Source organism: Gymnoscopelus braueri, assembly GCF_963280865.1.
Source record: "Gymnoscopelus braueri genome assembly, chromosome: 22".
Taxonomy (NCBI): domain Eukaryota; kingdom Metazoa; phylum Chordata; class Actinopteri; order Myctophiformes; family Myctophidae; genus Gymnoscopelus; species Gymnoscopelus braueri.
The window spans coordinates 7,839,961-7,851,747 of NC_137624.1; the positions used below are offsets into that span (position 1 = coordinate 7,839,961).

The 11,787-nt window shown below is 39.0% G+C and overlaps 1 protein-coding gene across 2 annotated transcripts; it reads right to left on the minus strand.

The window, feature by feature from the left end:
- Positions 1-2,822: 2,822 nt before the first annotated feature.
- Positions 2,823-7,516, minus strand: cdk2ap1 (cyclin dependent kinase 2 associated protein 1). 2 transcript variants are annotated; one of them, XM_080419559.1, is made up of 4 exons: positions 7,351-7,516; positions 5,173-5,282; positions 4,012-4,138; positions 2,823-3,582 (listed from the first exon to the last, which is right to left on the minus strand). In XM_080419559.1, the coding sequence occupies exons 1-4, from the start codon at positions 7,415-7,417 to the stop codon at positions 3,515-3,517; spliced, it is 372 nt and encodes a 123-aa protein (XP_080275685.1). In that variant the 5' UTR covers positions 7,418-7,516; the 3' UTR covers positions 2,823-3,514. The 2 variants fall into 2 exon arrangements, with proteins under 2 accessions (XP_080275685.1, XP_080275684.1); XM_080419558.1 differs by having other exon boundaries at positions 5,173-5,285.
- Between the last annotated feature and the right edge of the window lie 4,271 nt (positions 7,517-11,787).

Sequence of the window (11,787 nt, forward strand, 5' to 3'; positions counted from 1 at the left end):
TTGAAACTTGTATGGGGTCCCTGGCACAAAATATTTTCAGATGGGGGGGTCTGCTTCTGCGGAGTGCGGACAAATATATATTAATCTGGGGGTCCTTGACATGAAAATGAAACAACATTAGGAAACAAGCCCAAATAAGCAACTACACTATAGAAACAAGCCCCAAAAAACCGCAACCCGCAACTACAAATATTTACAAGTAACTTTACAGGAAAAACAAGCCCAAAGTCACTTATAATAAGCGGAAATGGCAACCCTGCCGCCCGCCCGCTGCTGAACGTTTCCACAGCTCACCGCTGATTGGTCACAAATGGGGAGTTTACATTCCGTCCGTACGACGGCGTCGCGCGCCAAAAAAAAGAGCAGATCTACAAGCCCGGCATTGTTACGAGGTGCTCTCCGGCGTCCGCTACACCTCTTGTAGATCTGCTCCACAGCTTTGCAACAACGCCGATTGGTCGCATCGCAAATGGCATTTATTTATACTTCGTAGAACGACGGTGATGCTTGCCAAAAAGAACAGAATAGGCTACTTCCAAATTCCAAATTAATATTTTCTTTATTTATTTATAATTATTATTATTTTATAAAAAAAAACATTTTATTTTTTAAATTATTTTATTTATTTTTTCTGTAAAGCCTAATAATCAACAAGATGTTTGCTAAACAAATTGAATTGATGATGAAGGGATGAAGAACATCATAAAGCCTTTTAGAAGTTTGGACATAAGTGTAAAAAGTTACATTATGAAAAAATATGAAAACTGAATATAGAACAATATGTGTGATAAACCTTCCCCAGGCCAGTGTACAGCAGACCAATAGTACAGAAATGACTGAACTTGAGACTTGAGATCGACAGAAAAACATCTTGACTGTTAGGCATACAGAGTTGAGACCACGTTATAATCAAATTATTGTTGTATAATATAGACCTATAATAAATTACACTAAAGTAAACTGCATTTGAAATACCAATGTGTTCAATTAGTTTGGCAACTGAACTGGCCTTGACCAGAAATGTGGCAGATGTGTCTTGTGTCTTGCCCTTGGACTCAGTATGGTTACAGTATGTACTGTAAGTGCTACATCTGAATTATTTTTAGTTAATAGTTCAATGCTAAATGACACATGCCTTCTTAAAAACTAATTATTCGAGCGTTTCATAATTTTGAATGATACTCAGTGACCTAAAAAGACCATGAAAAGCAAGCAGTAACAGTTAATATTTAAATGCATCGTATTCATCAATGAACACTTTTACTGTAAAACACAGTGTCCTAGAAGTGAGTGTGGACGCCATCAATGACTGTTATGGTCTCATTATCATTCACAACAGCATGTAGAGGCTAGGTATGACCCGTGGCAGCTCTCTGACTTGAAGGTTGCGATAGCATCATATCAACTGTAGCAGAACAACAGGCAGTGGAGTTTCAAAACAAGGATCACACAGAAGGTCAAATCCAGATTAATGATGGTCTACACTCCTAATCACACATAAGTATTATCTAAATGTGGTTATAAATGAGCAATAGATCAATCTTTAGCCTTCAGCAGAAATATAAACCAACTGTTCTCATTATTTAGCATCACAGAATATCACCATGTTCACTGTTTAAGTGAAAGGGGTAAACAATCTGTTGTTGACATCCTGTAGCATCCAAAATTGTGTATTTGCTGACCCGGGGTCCCCCAGGGGTCTAGACTTGGCCCCCCTCATTTTTTGCCTCAACTCCAGATTTCTTTGCTGAAAATAGCCGATCTACAAGCTCATAACGTGTCTCAAATGCAGACTAAAGATTTCTCATAAAAGTTCATGTGGATATAGGAAACCAACAACAATAGGAAACCAGCCTCATAATGGGCCTGTTTCCTGACTGTATGCTAACATGGACCCTAGCGTCCCTATTCTGGGGGTGAACATTCAGCAAAAATAGCCGATCTACAAGCTCACAACGCATAGCAATGTGACACATTGTGAGCTTAAATACGTAATTTTATGTTCAGCTAAGAGGTTTGTTGTAGAGGGAAAACAGGAGGGGGGCTACTGTAGTTTAGAACCCTGGGGGTCAACTGACTCCGGTCGATGAAGTTTTAGGTTTAAGTGGATAATAACCTGTACTCTCCTGATAACCACCTGCCGTCATTAGAGATATCAAGTGTATGCGAAAAGCTATACCAAAGATGGGATTTGGTTTAAAAGATCAATGACATTCAGTGATGGATGAAGTACTCACATGTTTTACTTAAGTTAAAGTTTCAATACTGCAATGTAGATATACTCTGCTACAAGTAGAAGTCCCGTACTCAAAATGTATCGGCATCAAAAAATACTTAAAGTACCAAAAGTAAAAGTACTCATTGTGCAGAATGTCCCATTTCACAAGTTCAAAATGTATGGGAAATCTTGTTATATTAATCCAAATCTGCAAAGTAACTAAAGTTTTCATATAATTGTAGTGGAGTAAAAGTACAATATTTTCCTCTGAGATGTACTGGGGTGGAAGTAAAAGTATTGAAAATTGTAAATACTGAAGAAAGTAAAAAATACCTCAAAATTGTAATTAAGTACAGTACTTGAGTACATGTAGTGTACTTAGTTACTTTACACCACTGATGACATTGTCATACAAGAAAGATCCATTGATCAGTTCCAATGGTCAATAACCCATAATTCAATAACTGTTCTTTCACAGCACCGAAAGTGCACCCCCAGAACGTTATGGTTCATGAGATTAAACTACCACTTGAATGAGAAAATGTTTCACACAAACTGGACAATGAACAGTGCAGTTCACATTAATTACGCAATGACAACTAAACTGAAAATACAATTTATTACACTGAGTAATAAATACATACAAAGATGCAAGTAACAGCATTTTCCTTTTTATACCAAAAAAACAACCTCAACATGAACGAACCAATTAATTTGGCACATTTCTGTCCTTTGCTCATGCTTGATTCGTACTCCGGAGCACGGCGGTGTCGCGCGCAGAAACTGCCGTACGGCGAATTAGAAATCAAGCTCTACTCACCCGTGTAAGGGTCTGAAAAACAGACCGAATTTATCAAAAAGTCTAGTCTCCTCTCCTAGTCTAGCTCTGTACAGGCCATGCAGTGTCAACAATTACCCAGTAGGCTATCATGAGCCCATTAGCATGCATAAGTCACTGTTTTAAATATAAAGTCAAAACTATGACCTCAAAGTGGGGCATAAAGAAAAAGAAAATACATATCGTTTCCTATCATTTGTATTCCAATAATCTAGAGACATTAATGCACCCCCCCACCAAAAAAAATAACAAAAAACAAATAGTAATAATAATTATAAGGAAAAAACTCACAAGTCATGTCACCATTATGATATTTTCAAAAAAGAAAAAAAAAAGAAAATCCATTCCTTGTTCCTCTTCTCAAAGGAAATACCATGCAAGAGTTTTATTTATTTTTCTTCAAAATGAGAGACACACATCTTGTTCTTCTTGCGGAGAGGACTGTGTCTTCTTCATAGCTAGGACCGTGCATTCCGCTCAGTCTCAGCCAAGCACTCACGCACCAAACCCCTAGCATGGATTATACCTGTGGAAAAAGAGTTCAAATAATAGATAAGTTGTTACTCATTCAAATCTGAACCCTGAAGGTGGATGGAAGTTATGTTACTTAATATGCCGTTATGCCAATTGATCCTCCCCACACACATTTGTGTCGCCACTGCTGTCGTATTCTACTGACTCACCTGCCAGTGAGGAGCCCCCACCGGGAGGACGTAGAGCCTTCGTCCTACTCCTCCCGTCCAACACTCCCTGCTGACAGGTGACCCCGTCACCTGCCCGTAGGAGTACGGGCAGTTACAAATATCACCCTCCCCGCCCGGGCTTCTCTCCCCCTTCCCTTGAACACAAATCTTTTCTTCTGGGGGTCCCTGGCACAAACTATTTTCCGATCGGGGTCTGCGGCCAAATATATAATCAATTTGATATCAGTTTGAGAACAATTGGTGTACAGTACCTCGCTTCAGTCTCTCCATTGCACTCTTGCTCCCTGCATATGTTGGCCTGATTTCCTTCCCCAGCTCCTCGATGATGGCCAGCAGCTCTGCATACTTGCTCTGAGGCACTTGGTTACCACTTGAGCCCTGGAATGAAGAGATAAGAACACTTAGGCCTGTCACAATCATTACACAATCGCCTAGTCGTCATAATCATTTCCATGTTGAAAAATGAAAATATGTTTTAAGCATTTTCAAAAATAGTGGAAATAGCGTTTTGAACTTGTATATCGTCTATTTCCACTATTCAGTATAAAGTTCAGTATTTAAGTATAAAGTTGTTAAATTATGTAAGCCAAAACAGAATTTTTTATTCATAGTGTTAAATAATGTTCAACAACAGAAACACAATTAAATTGTCAATCGCAATTATTTGAGTGACAATCGTCAAGTAAAATTTCATAGTCGTGACAGCCCTAATAACACAATTTTTTTACAATATGAACCCCTGTGTCCCTATTCTGGTGCAAACATTAACAGCAGATCATACAATAGATCGGCTAATTTCAGCAAAGATGTAGAGTGTGCGAGGGAAAAAAGAAGGGGGCCTAGACTGCTGCCAGACTCCGGTCAACAAAGTATAGGGTTTATGAGGTTGATAAAACAATTTGCTTGTTACAGTGTCATCACATAACCTCCTTCATCATGTGGACTAATAAATTACAGAAGTTGATTTAATCAACATTGTGTACTGCATACAATCATACAGACACCAGCCTTTTGGTGAGGTTGAGAACTACACATTCTTATGTTGATTTCACAATGGCTACTTGCTATTAGAAGTTATAAAATGGCAGAATTAAAGGGTTATATCTAGAAATATGTATGGAAATAAAGCATTAATAAAAACGAATCCACTAACAAAGTCTTGGTCAACCGACCGATTAATCATTTCATCGACATTGACCAGACAGCCGCAGCCCTAATGCCAACTAGACATATCAGTACAATCCTCAGTGTTTAATCCCAATTTATTTATCTGAGAATGTACAAATGTATTCAAATGTTGTGGGTTCATTTGTTATATTTGTTTTTGTGGGTTCCTTTGTTAAAGTGTAAAGTATGTTAAAGTATACATCCTGACTGTGCTGTATAGACATTATAATCATGAAAATAAATACCTGTGAGAATCCTAAAGAGGGTGATCCGTAGTCATTCAGAAGGGGTCTGTAGGACTGTAAATTCTGTAATGTGGCTAAGTTGGCTGTTGAGGGAGACTGGATGTTTCCAACTGCTAAAAGAAAAAAATACACAGTTGAATGATTCAATAAGATGAAAAGGGTAGTGAAACAAAGCAGATACGCCCTGAGGCCAAAGTGGCCTTACTGCCCCAGCTGATTTCAGCGTTTCCTACTCTGCCTCTTTCCTGTTGAGGTTTTTAACACCAGTGTCTTATGTTGAGATTCTGAATTCTTAACTCCCCCTGACTCCCCATCTTCAAATGAGACCACCGACTCTGACCAGTCCAGGGCTGACTGAGCATGCGTGAACTTTTGAAGTGGGAGTATCTACAACAGTAGTTCTCAAACGTTTTCGTGCCAAGGACCCCCAAATTGATTTATATTTGCCTGCAGACCCCCATCTGAATTTGTTTTGTGCCAGGGAACCCTAGAAGAGAAGAGTTGTGATAAAATTCTCAAAAATAGCCAACGTATAAATGGATAAAGTGGTTAAAATGATTGTGATGCTGTAGTAACACATTTTACTGGGGACCCACTGGAACCAAGGACCCCTGGGGGCCAAATATTAGTCATTTGTAAATACCACTAAACTAGAAGGGTGCAATTAAAATCAGTATACTTAAAAATCATTGTTTTATTTGATGGCCAAAGGTCAAGTGGCTTTGCCCCTAAAATGATGAATTTCTAGGCCTGTTCTCAACGTTAGGAGCCTCAGGCCAGGGAGGTCCGTACGTTCTGGCAGTTGGATGATCCCCCAGCTAAATAAACATTGATGGTTAGAAATGGAATGTAACTCCAAGACCAAGAATGTACACATGGAACCAAACTAGCCTTGGATCAAAACTATCACAGATGTATTTTATCGATTTTGACATTTTTCATATCTACGATATACAGTAGTAATAGTCAAGACTCAATTAAATACATCTATGATAGTCTTGATCCAAGGCTAGAACCAAACTGTTCCATTCCACTCCCAGAGTTGGTTTAGTTTGGGACCCGGAGATTAACACAAATAAATTATAGTATTATAAATGTGTCTACTGACACAAACCCTTTTTTGATAATGTTAAACACAATTTGTATGTACATTGTGTTGTATGTAGGTCTGAGTCTAAATGTTCCTCTGAAACATCTCAAAATAAATGATATATTTCTTTAAAGAGCGTCCGTGGCCTAATAATGCATATAACACTGGAGGGTCCTTGAAATGACAAAAGGTTGAGAAAGAAAGAATCACTGCTTTTCCACTTGCAGTAACCTCGCGTCACCGCGGAGGAAAGCCTGGTATTCGTTCCAAACTGGCCCGTGTGATCCGGTTTAGAAATTAGAAAAAACTGGTTCCGGTTGGCGTCACATTGTTTTTGTTCCCCACATAAAGCGAATCAATTAGTTTAGTCTCGCTAGTCGCGCCACGAGTTAGAATAAAAGATGGACATAACCAAACCATTATTATACCAAAAGAAACGAAACGATTATACCAAACTAAACACATTTTAAACCAGGGGAATCATTTCGGAGGTTGCACGGCACCGGACGTTTCAGTCGGTGGTTCCGGCCAACCTGATGACGTAAAGTCATTTCCGCTCCAGACCGGATCAGAAACCCGAAAACGGCATTGAGCCCCGGGCTAACTTGCAGTTCACGTCGTCTAACGCAAGGTGTCATCGAAGCTTCGTTAAAATAAAAAAAAAGACATTCACTGGCAGATCAATCAGCAGCAGCGGCTCTGGAGTATCATGGAGGAAACGGAACAAGGGCTGCTTCAAGAAGCCAAAGTGATACATTTTTTTTTGTCACAATGTAGCGGCGGCCCCCACGGCTTTTAATGTGGACACAGGTCGGCGGACCCCCCCTACGCGGGGATCTAATCTTTATCCGTATTTAACCGTTGATGTTAGCAGCGCTGCCGTGTAACGGATGGGACTCTTTACATTAGTAATAATGGCGGATATGAATTAGCCTACTAGCTCCCATGGATCTGACCCTATATGTATAACTGGACCAAAAAAAAAACTACACGCACACGGTCTTTCTCCAGGTATTCGCCGAGACCCCGAATTTAACACTCGATCTAACGGCTGGATGCTTTCGTTTTTCATGTAATTTTCATCTTACCCGGGTTGCCAGAAGTTCCCGGCATGGGCTGATGGACGTTGGGTTTGTAAGACATTCCCAGAGACATCGTAAATGAAAGAAATAAAAATGACCCGAAAATTCACTGAAGCGTCCTTGTCTCTCACTTTTTGTTTACAACAACGGCGGCGGCGCCGGCAAATATGGCCGTCACTTTATATTGACACCCACTGTGCTTTAAACACTGCAACTACACATCATTACACACATCATCTGGAATGGGGATTTTTTTTTTTTTACACACACAATGCAATCCACCACAATCTAAACACGTGTTCAATTGTTTTAAGACACACAACAATAAAATGTGTATTTTTTCCAATTTTATTTTGCTCATTAAAGTATTTTATAAAGGAAGATCCACTGGAAAAACAATATAGATCACTAAACTTTGATAGACAACACTATGCAATATCCACCACAATCCAAACACGTGTTCCACTTGTTTTAACACAAATACAAAGAAAATGTATATATTTTTCAAGTTTATTTTGCTCCTTAAAGCATTTAATTAAGGAAGATTCACTGGGGAAAAAAACAATGATCACTAAGCTTTGATAGACGACACAATATAGTAGGCCTAATACTATATGAACGATGGGCATCACTAGATACTTTTCTCCACACTTTATTCCTACTTCAGACATTTTCTGAAACACATTTAAAAGTAAACTTTAGGTAAACTCTGAAGTGGGTAAAGACTACTTTGTGACGGGTTTTTAAGTTTTATGTTTTACATGTATTTACATTCCACGCCTTGAAGGATTGTTTAGGTAGTTGTAGCGCCTGCTTTTGTTTGTCAATGAAGTTTGCTTTAACCGTCCATGTGGGGGGGGGGGGGGGGCGGCGTTGCCAGGTTTTGCGAGAGAAACAAGCATCCATGTCTATGAAAACAAGCCCAAAAGAAGCGAGTAGCCTACACGAGCCCTGAATCGGCTTTTTGAAAATAGCTGATCTACAAGCCAATCTACGAGCTTTTAGATCTGCTATTTTCAAAAAAAAATCTTGAAGAGAATTAGAACAATTTAGAATATTTTTGAAACATTTTAACAATACAAATCTGGTACGGGGGTCCCCTGGCACAGAATGTTTTCAGATGGGGGGGTCCGTGGACAAATACACATTACCGTAATTTGGGGGTCCTTGACATTGAGAACCTCTGGTTTAAACAGCAGTCGAAAACAAGCCCAAATAAGCAACTACACTTAAGAAAAAAGCCCCAAAACCCGCAACTACCAATATTTACAAGCTACTTTACAGAAAAACAAGCCCAAAGTCGCTTATAATAAGCAGACTTGGCAACACTGGCGACACCGTCGTACGGCGGATGATAAATGAAGCAGAAAGATCAGCAGCACAAAGACTTGACGATGATAGATACCTGGCTTTGTCTGGGGGGAGGGGGCGTCCGTCGCGTCCCGTGTTGCCATGACGACTAGATTATATTAAACACTCGTTAAAAGTTCAATTAAAAGCTCAAAGATTCTCTCTTCTTGATCTTGAGTCACGTGTTGAGGCGAGGGGATCCGACCCGTTTTGACTCCCATCCAGTGTGTGATGTGATCTGGCCTCTCAGTGGCCTGGGGTTCATATCCTAAACCAGTTCTTGACCATTGGTGGACACAGACACACACAGTGATTAGGTCCAATGGTCCAATCATGGCTCTCAGCGTCACGATCCGTTGGTTCAGTGTGTGTGTGTGTGTGTGTGTGTGTGTGTGTGTGTGTGTGTGTGTGTGTGTGGGGGGGGGGGGGGTCGCTTGCATGAGGGGAGTGGGGCCCCCCACCATCAGTCATCAGAAAAAATGTACTAGGCATATCCATTGTCTGCTGAGAGAAATGGAGATCTAGGCCTACTACTGACAGTGGTGGAAAAAGTACTCCCATTTAAGTAAAAGTATCAATACTGCAATGTAGAAATACTCTGTTACAAGTAAAAGTCCGTAATTAAACATTTACTTGAGTAAAAGTACAAGAGTATTGGTATAAAAATCACAACATGTACTTAAGGTACCAAAAGTAGAAAGTACTCATTATGCAGAATGTCCCATTTCACGACTGGATGAGAGAAATGGAGATAGGCCTTGGCCTACTGTCTACTGACCTCTGGTAATGGCACAGAACTGGACTTTTCTTTTAAAAAAAAAGTGAAAACCAGTGTGCTTGTTATGGTAGCATGATGGGACACCCTGTGGGACAGTTTAGCATATTTTCGTCCAGGTCAGTGTGAAACTATAGTGTGAAACTATAGTATGAAACTATAGTGTGAAACTGGCAGCCTATATATTGGGGAGGAAATAAAGTTGAAAACTGACAATCAGCTAAATCAGCTGTAACATGGCAAATTGGCAATGAATCTAGCTGGGTCAAATAGGCTGCATCATAGTAGGCTGTATCATAGTGGTCCCTGTTGGGCTATTTCTCTCTCTGTGCCCCCCCCCTCTCTCTCCGTGAGGGCTTGTTTCCATTGTGGTCCTGTGTATTCAATTCATCTAGGCATTTAAAGATATACAATAATATACAAGACATCATCAACATATAGTAGCAATAAAACGTATATGTACAGTAAACAGTTGGGGCGGGGGGGGTCATTTCTGGTGTTAAGCTTAGACTTAGGATCAGTTACAAATTGCAGACAAGAAGTTTCTTTTGATTGGGAGGTTAGTACATTCAATTAAATTAAACCATCAAATATATGAATCCCCTCTTCCCTTTAGCTAACATTGGTGTGTTTAATATTCCCATTCATCCACAAGATGAACTATTTTCCTCAATAAGTTAATTAACAACTCTTTGGGGATGCACAGGCATGTGCATGGCTGCTTAAAGTGAAGCATAATGTATGCTCTGAGAATCCGTGAGAGTTGGTCAAGCTAATAAAAGAAAGGCCCAGATTCAGGCCAAAAGTAATCACACAATTATAAGATTATTATGTTTTGGTTAATAGTGTGAAAGATACCTGTGTAGACTTCGATTTAACATTGTCCTTTTAGGCAAGTTTCATCGTTAAAAGGAGTTGGACTTTTTTGCACATACATTGGATGAGTGATGTCAGAGAGTATGAAAACAAGGTCATAGAATCAATAAAGACCTTGAACCTTGAACCTTGAATAGACATGTCCCCAACACAGATTAATGAGATCATATGTAAAACACACACAAAAAGAATGAACCAACCTCCCAATTTAAAACATATTTTTACAAAGTGCATGTTTTTCCACATTAATATCTGGCTCGTATGAATACAGTTAGACACGATAAAAAACATGTTATAATTAACTTATGTTGTCCAACATGGATGAAAAGTCTTAAAACCTTTCTTTTTGGCCGACAACTGTTCACAATGAAATGTTGAATGTTTTCTGTTCTGTATTATTTTGGAAATCTTTACTTTACGCAATGTAAAGTTTCATATGAACCACTTAAACACTCACTGGAGTCCCCAGGGGTCTATACTAGGCGCCTACTTTTCCCCTCTACACTATTATCTTAGCTGTGTTGTGAGTGTTGTGAGCTTGTAGATCTGCTATTTTCACTGAACGTTCGCCTCCCGTATACGGATGCTAGGGTTCATGTGGTTAAAGATATCAGATAATTAAATAAAAATAAATTCATAACACACATTTTTTTATGTAACAAATGTTTACTGAACCCCAAAAAGCTAATTTATTAAAAAAATATGAAAACAAGATATTCTGACAGACACATAGCCTACACAGATTACACACACATACACCTGAGAGAAGTCTTGTGGTGGTGACTTGCACTTTATTTTACCTATTTTTTTTTCTTCACACATTTAAAACAGGTGAAATAGAAAAGGGTATACAAAATGATTAATATCAATGTGCAAGTGAGGTAGAAACCCATGCTACACCTAAGAATATTAACAGGTAATAGCAACTAATTCCAGTCAATACAATAGCCAATATTCAATAAAAGAGGAACCAAATCTAAACTTAATAACTTGTGGTATTACAATTTCAGATTTATTACCAGCAAGTGAAAGAATTAAAACATCAATAATTTAATGCCTAGCAGGTCATTTGACAGAATATTGAGGATACTTGTGTCACTGTGCTTTAGGAATACTAATACTAAAGTGATTTATTTTAAGGAATAATTGTGACACTCAACCACTCAAGCATTTTGACCCGATATTCATTTGAACACCTGACGTACAAAAATGTCTCTCTGTATAGCTTTCCTTTGACATAGAAATTGGGCAAGCTTCTGTTTGAAATACAGGAGCGAAGAAGAGGGCCCATCAATTTTGGGAATAGAAATGAAAGGACAGACATTGTCAATGATTTAATGAGGAAAGTGATACTGTTATGTTGTTCCAATAGTTTAATTTAATTCACAGATGGTGCTATCTCCCTTACAAGATCCCCCTCTTTGTTTCCCCTCATTTTACAG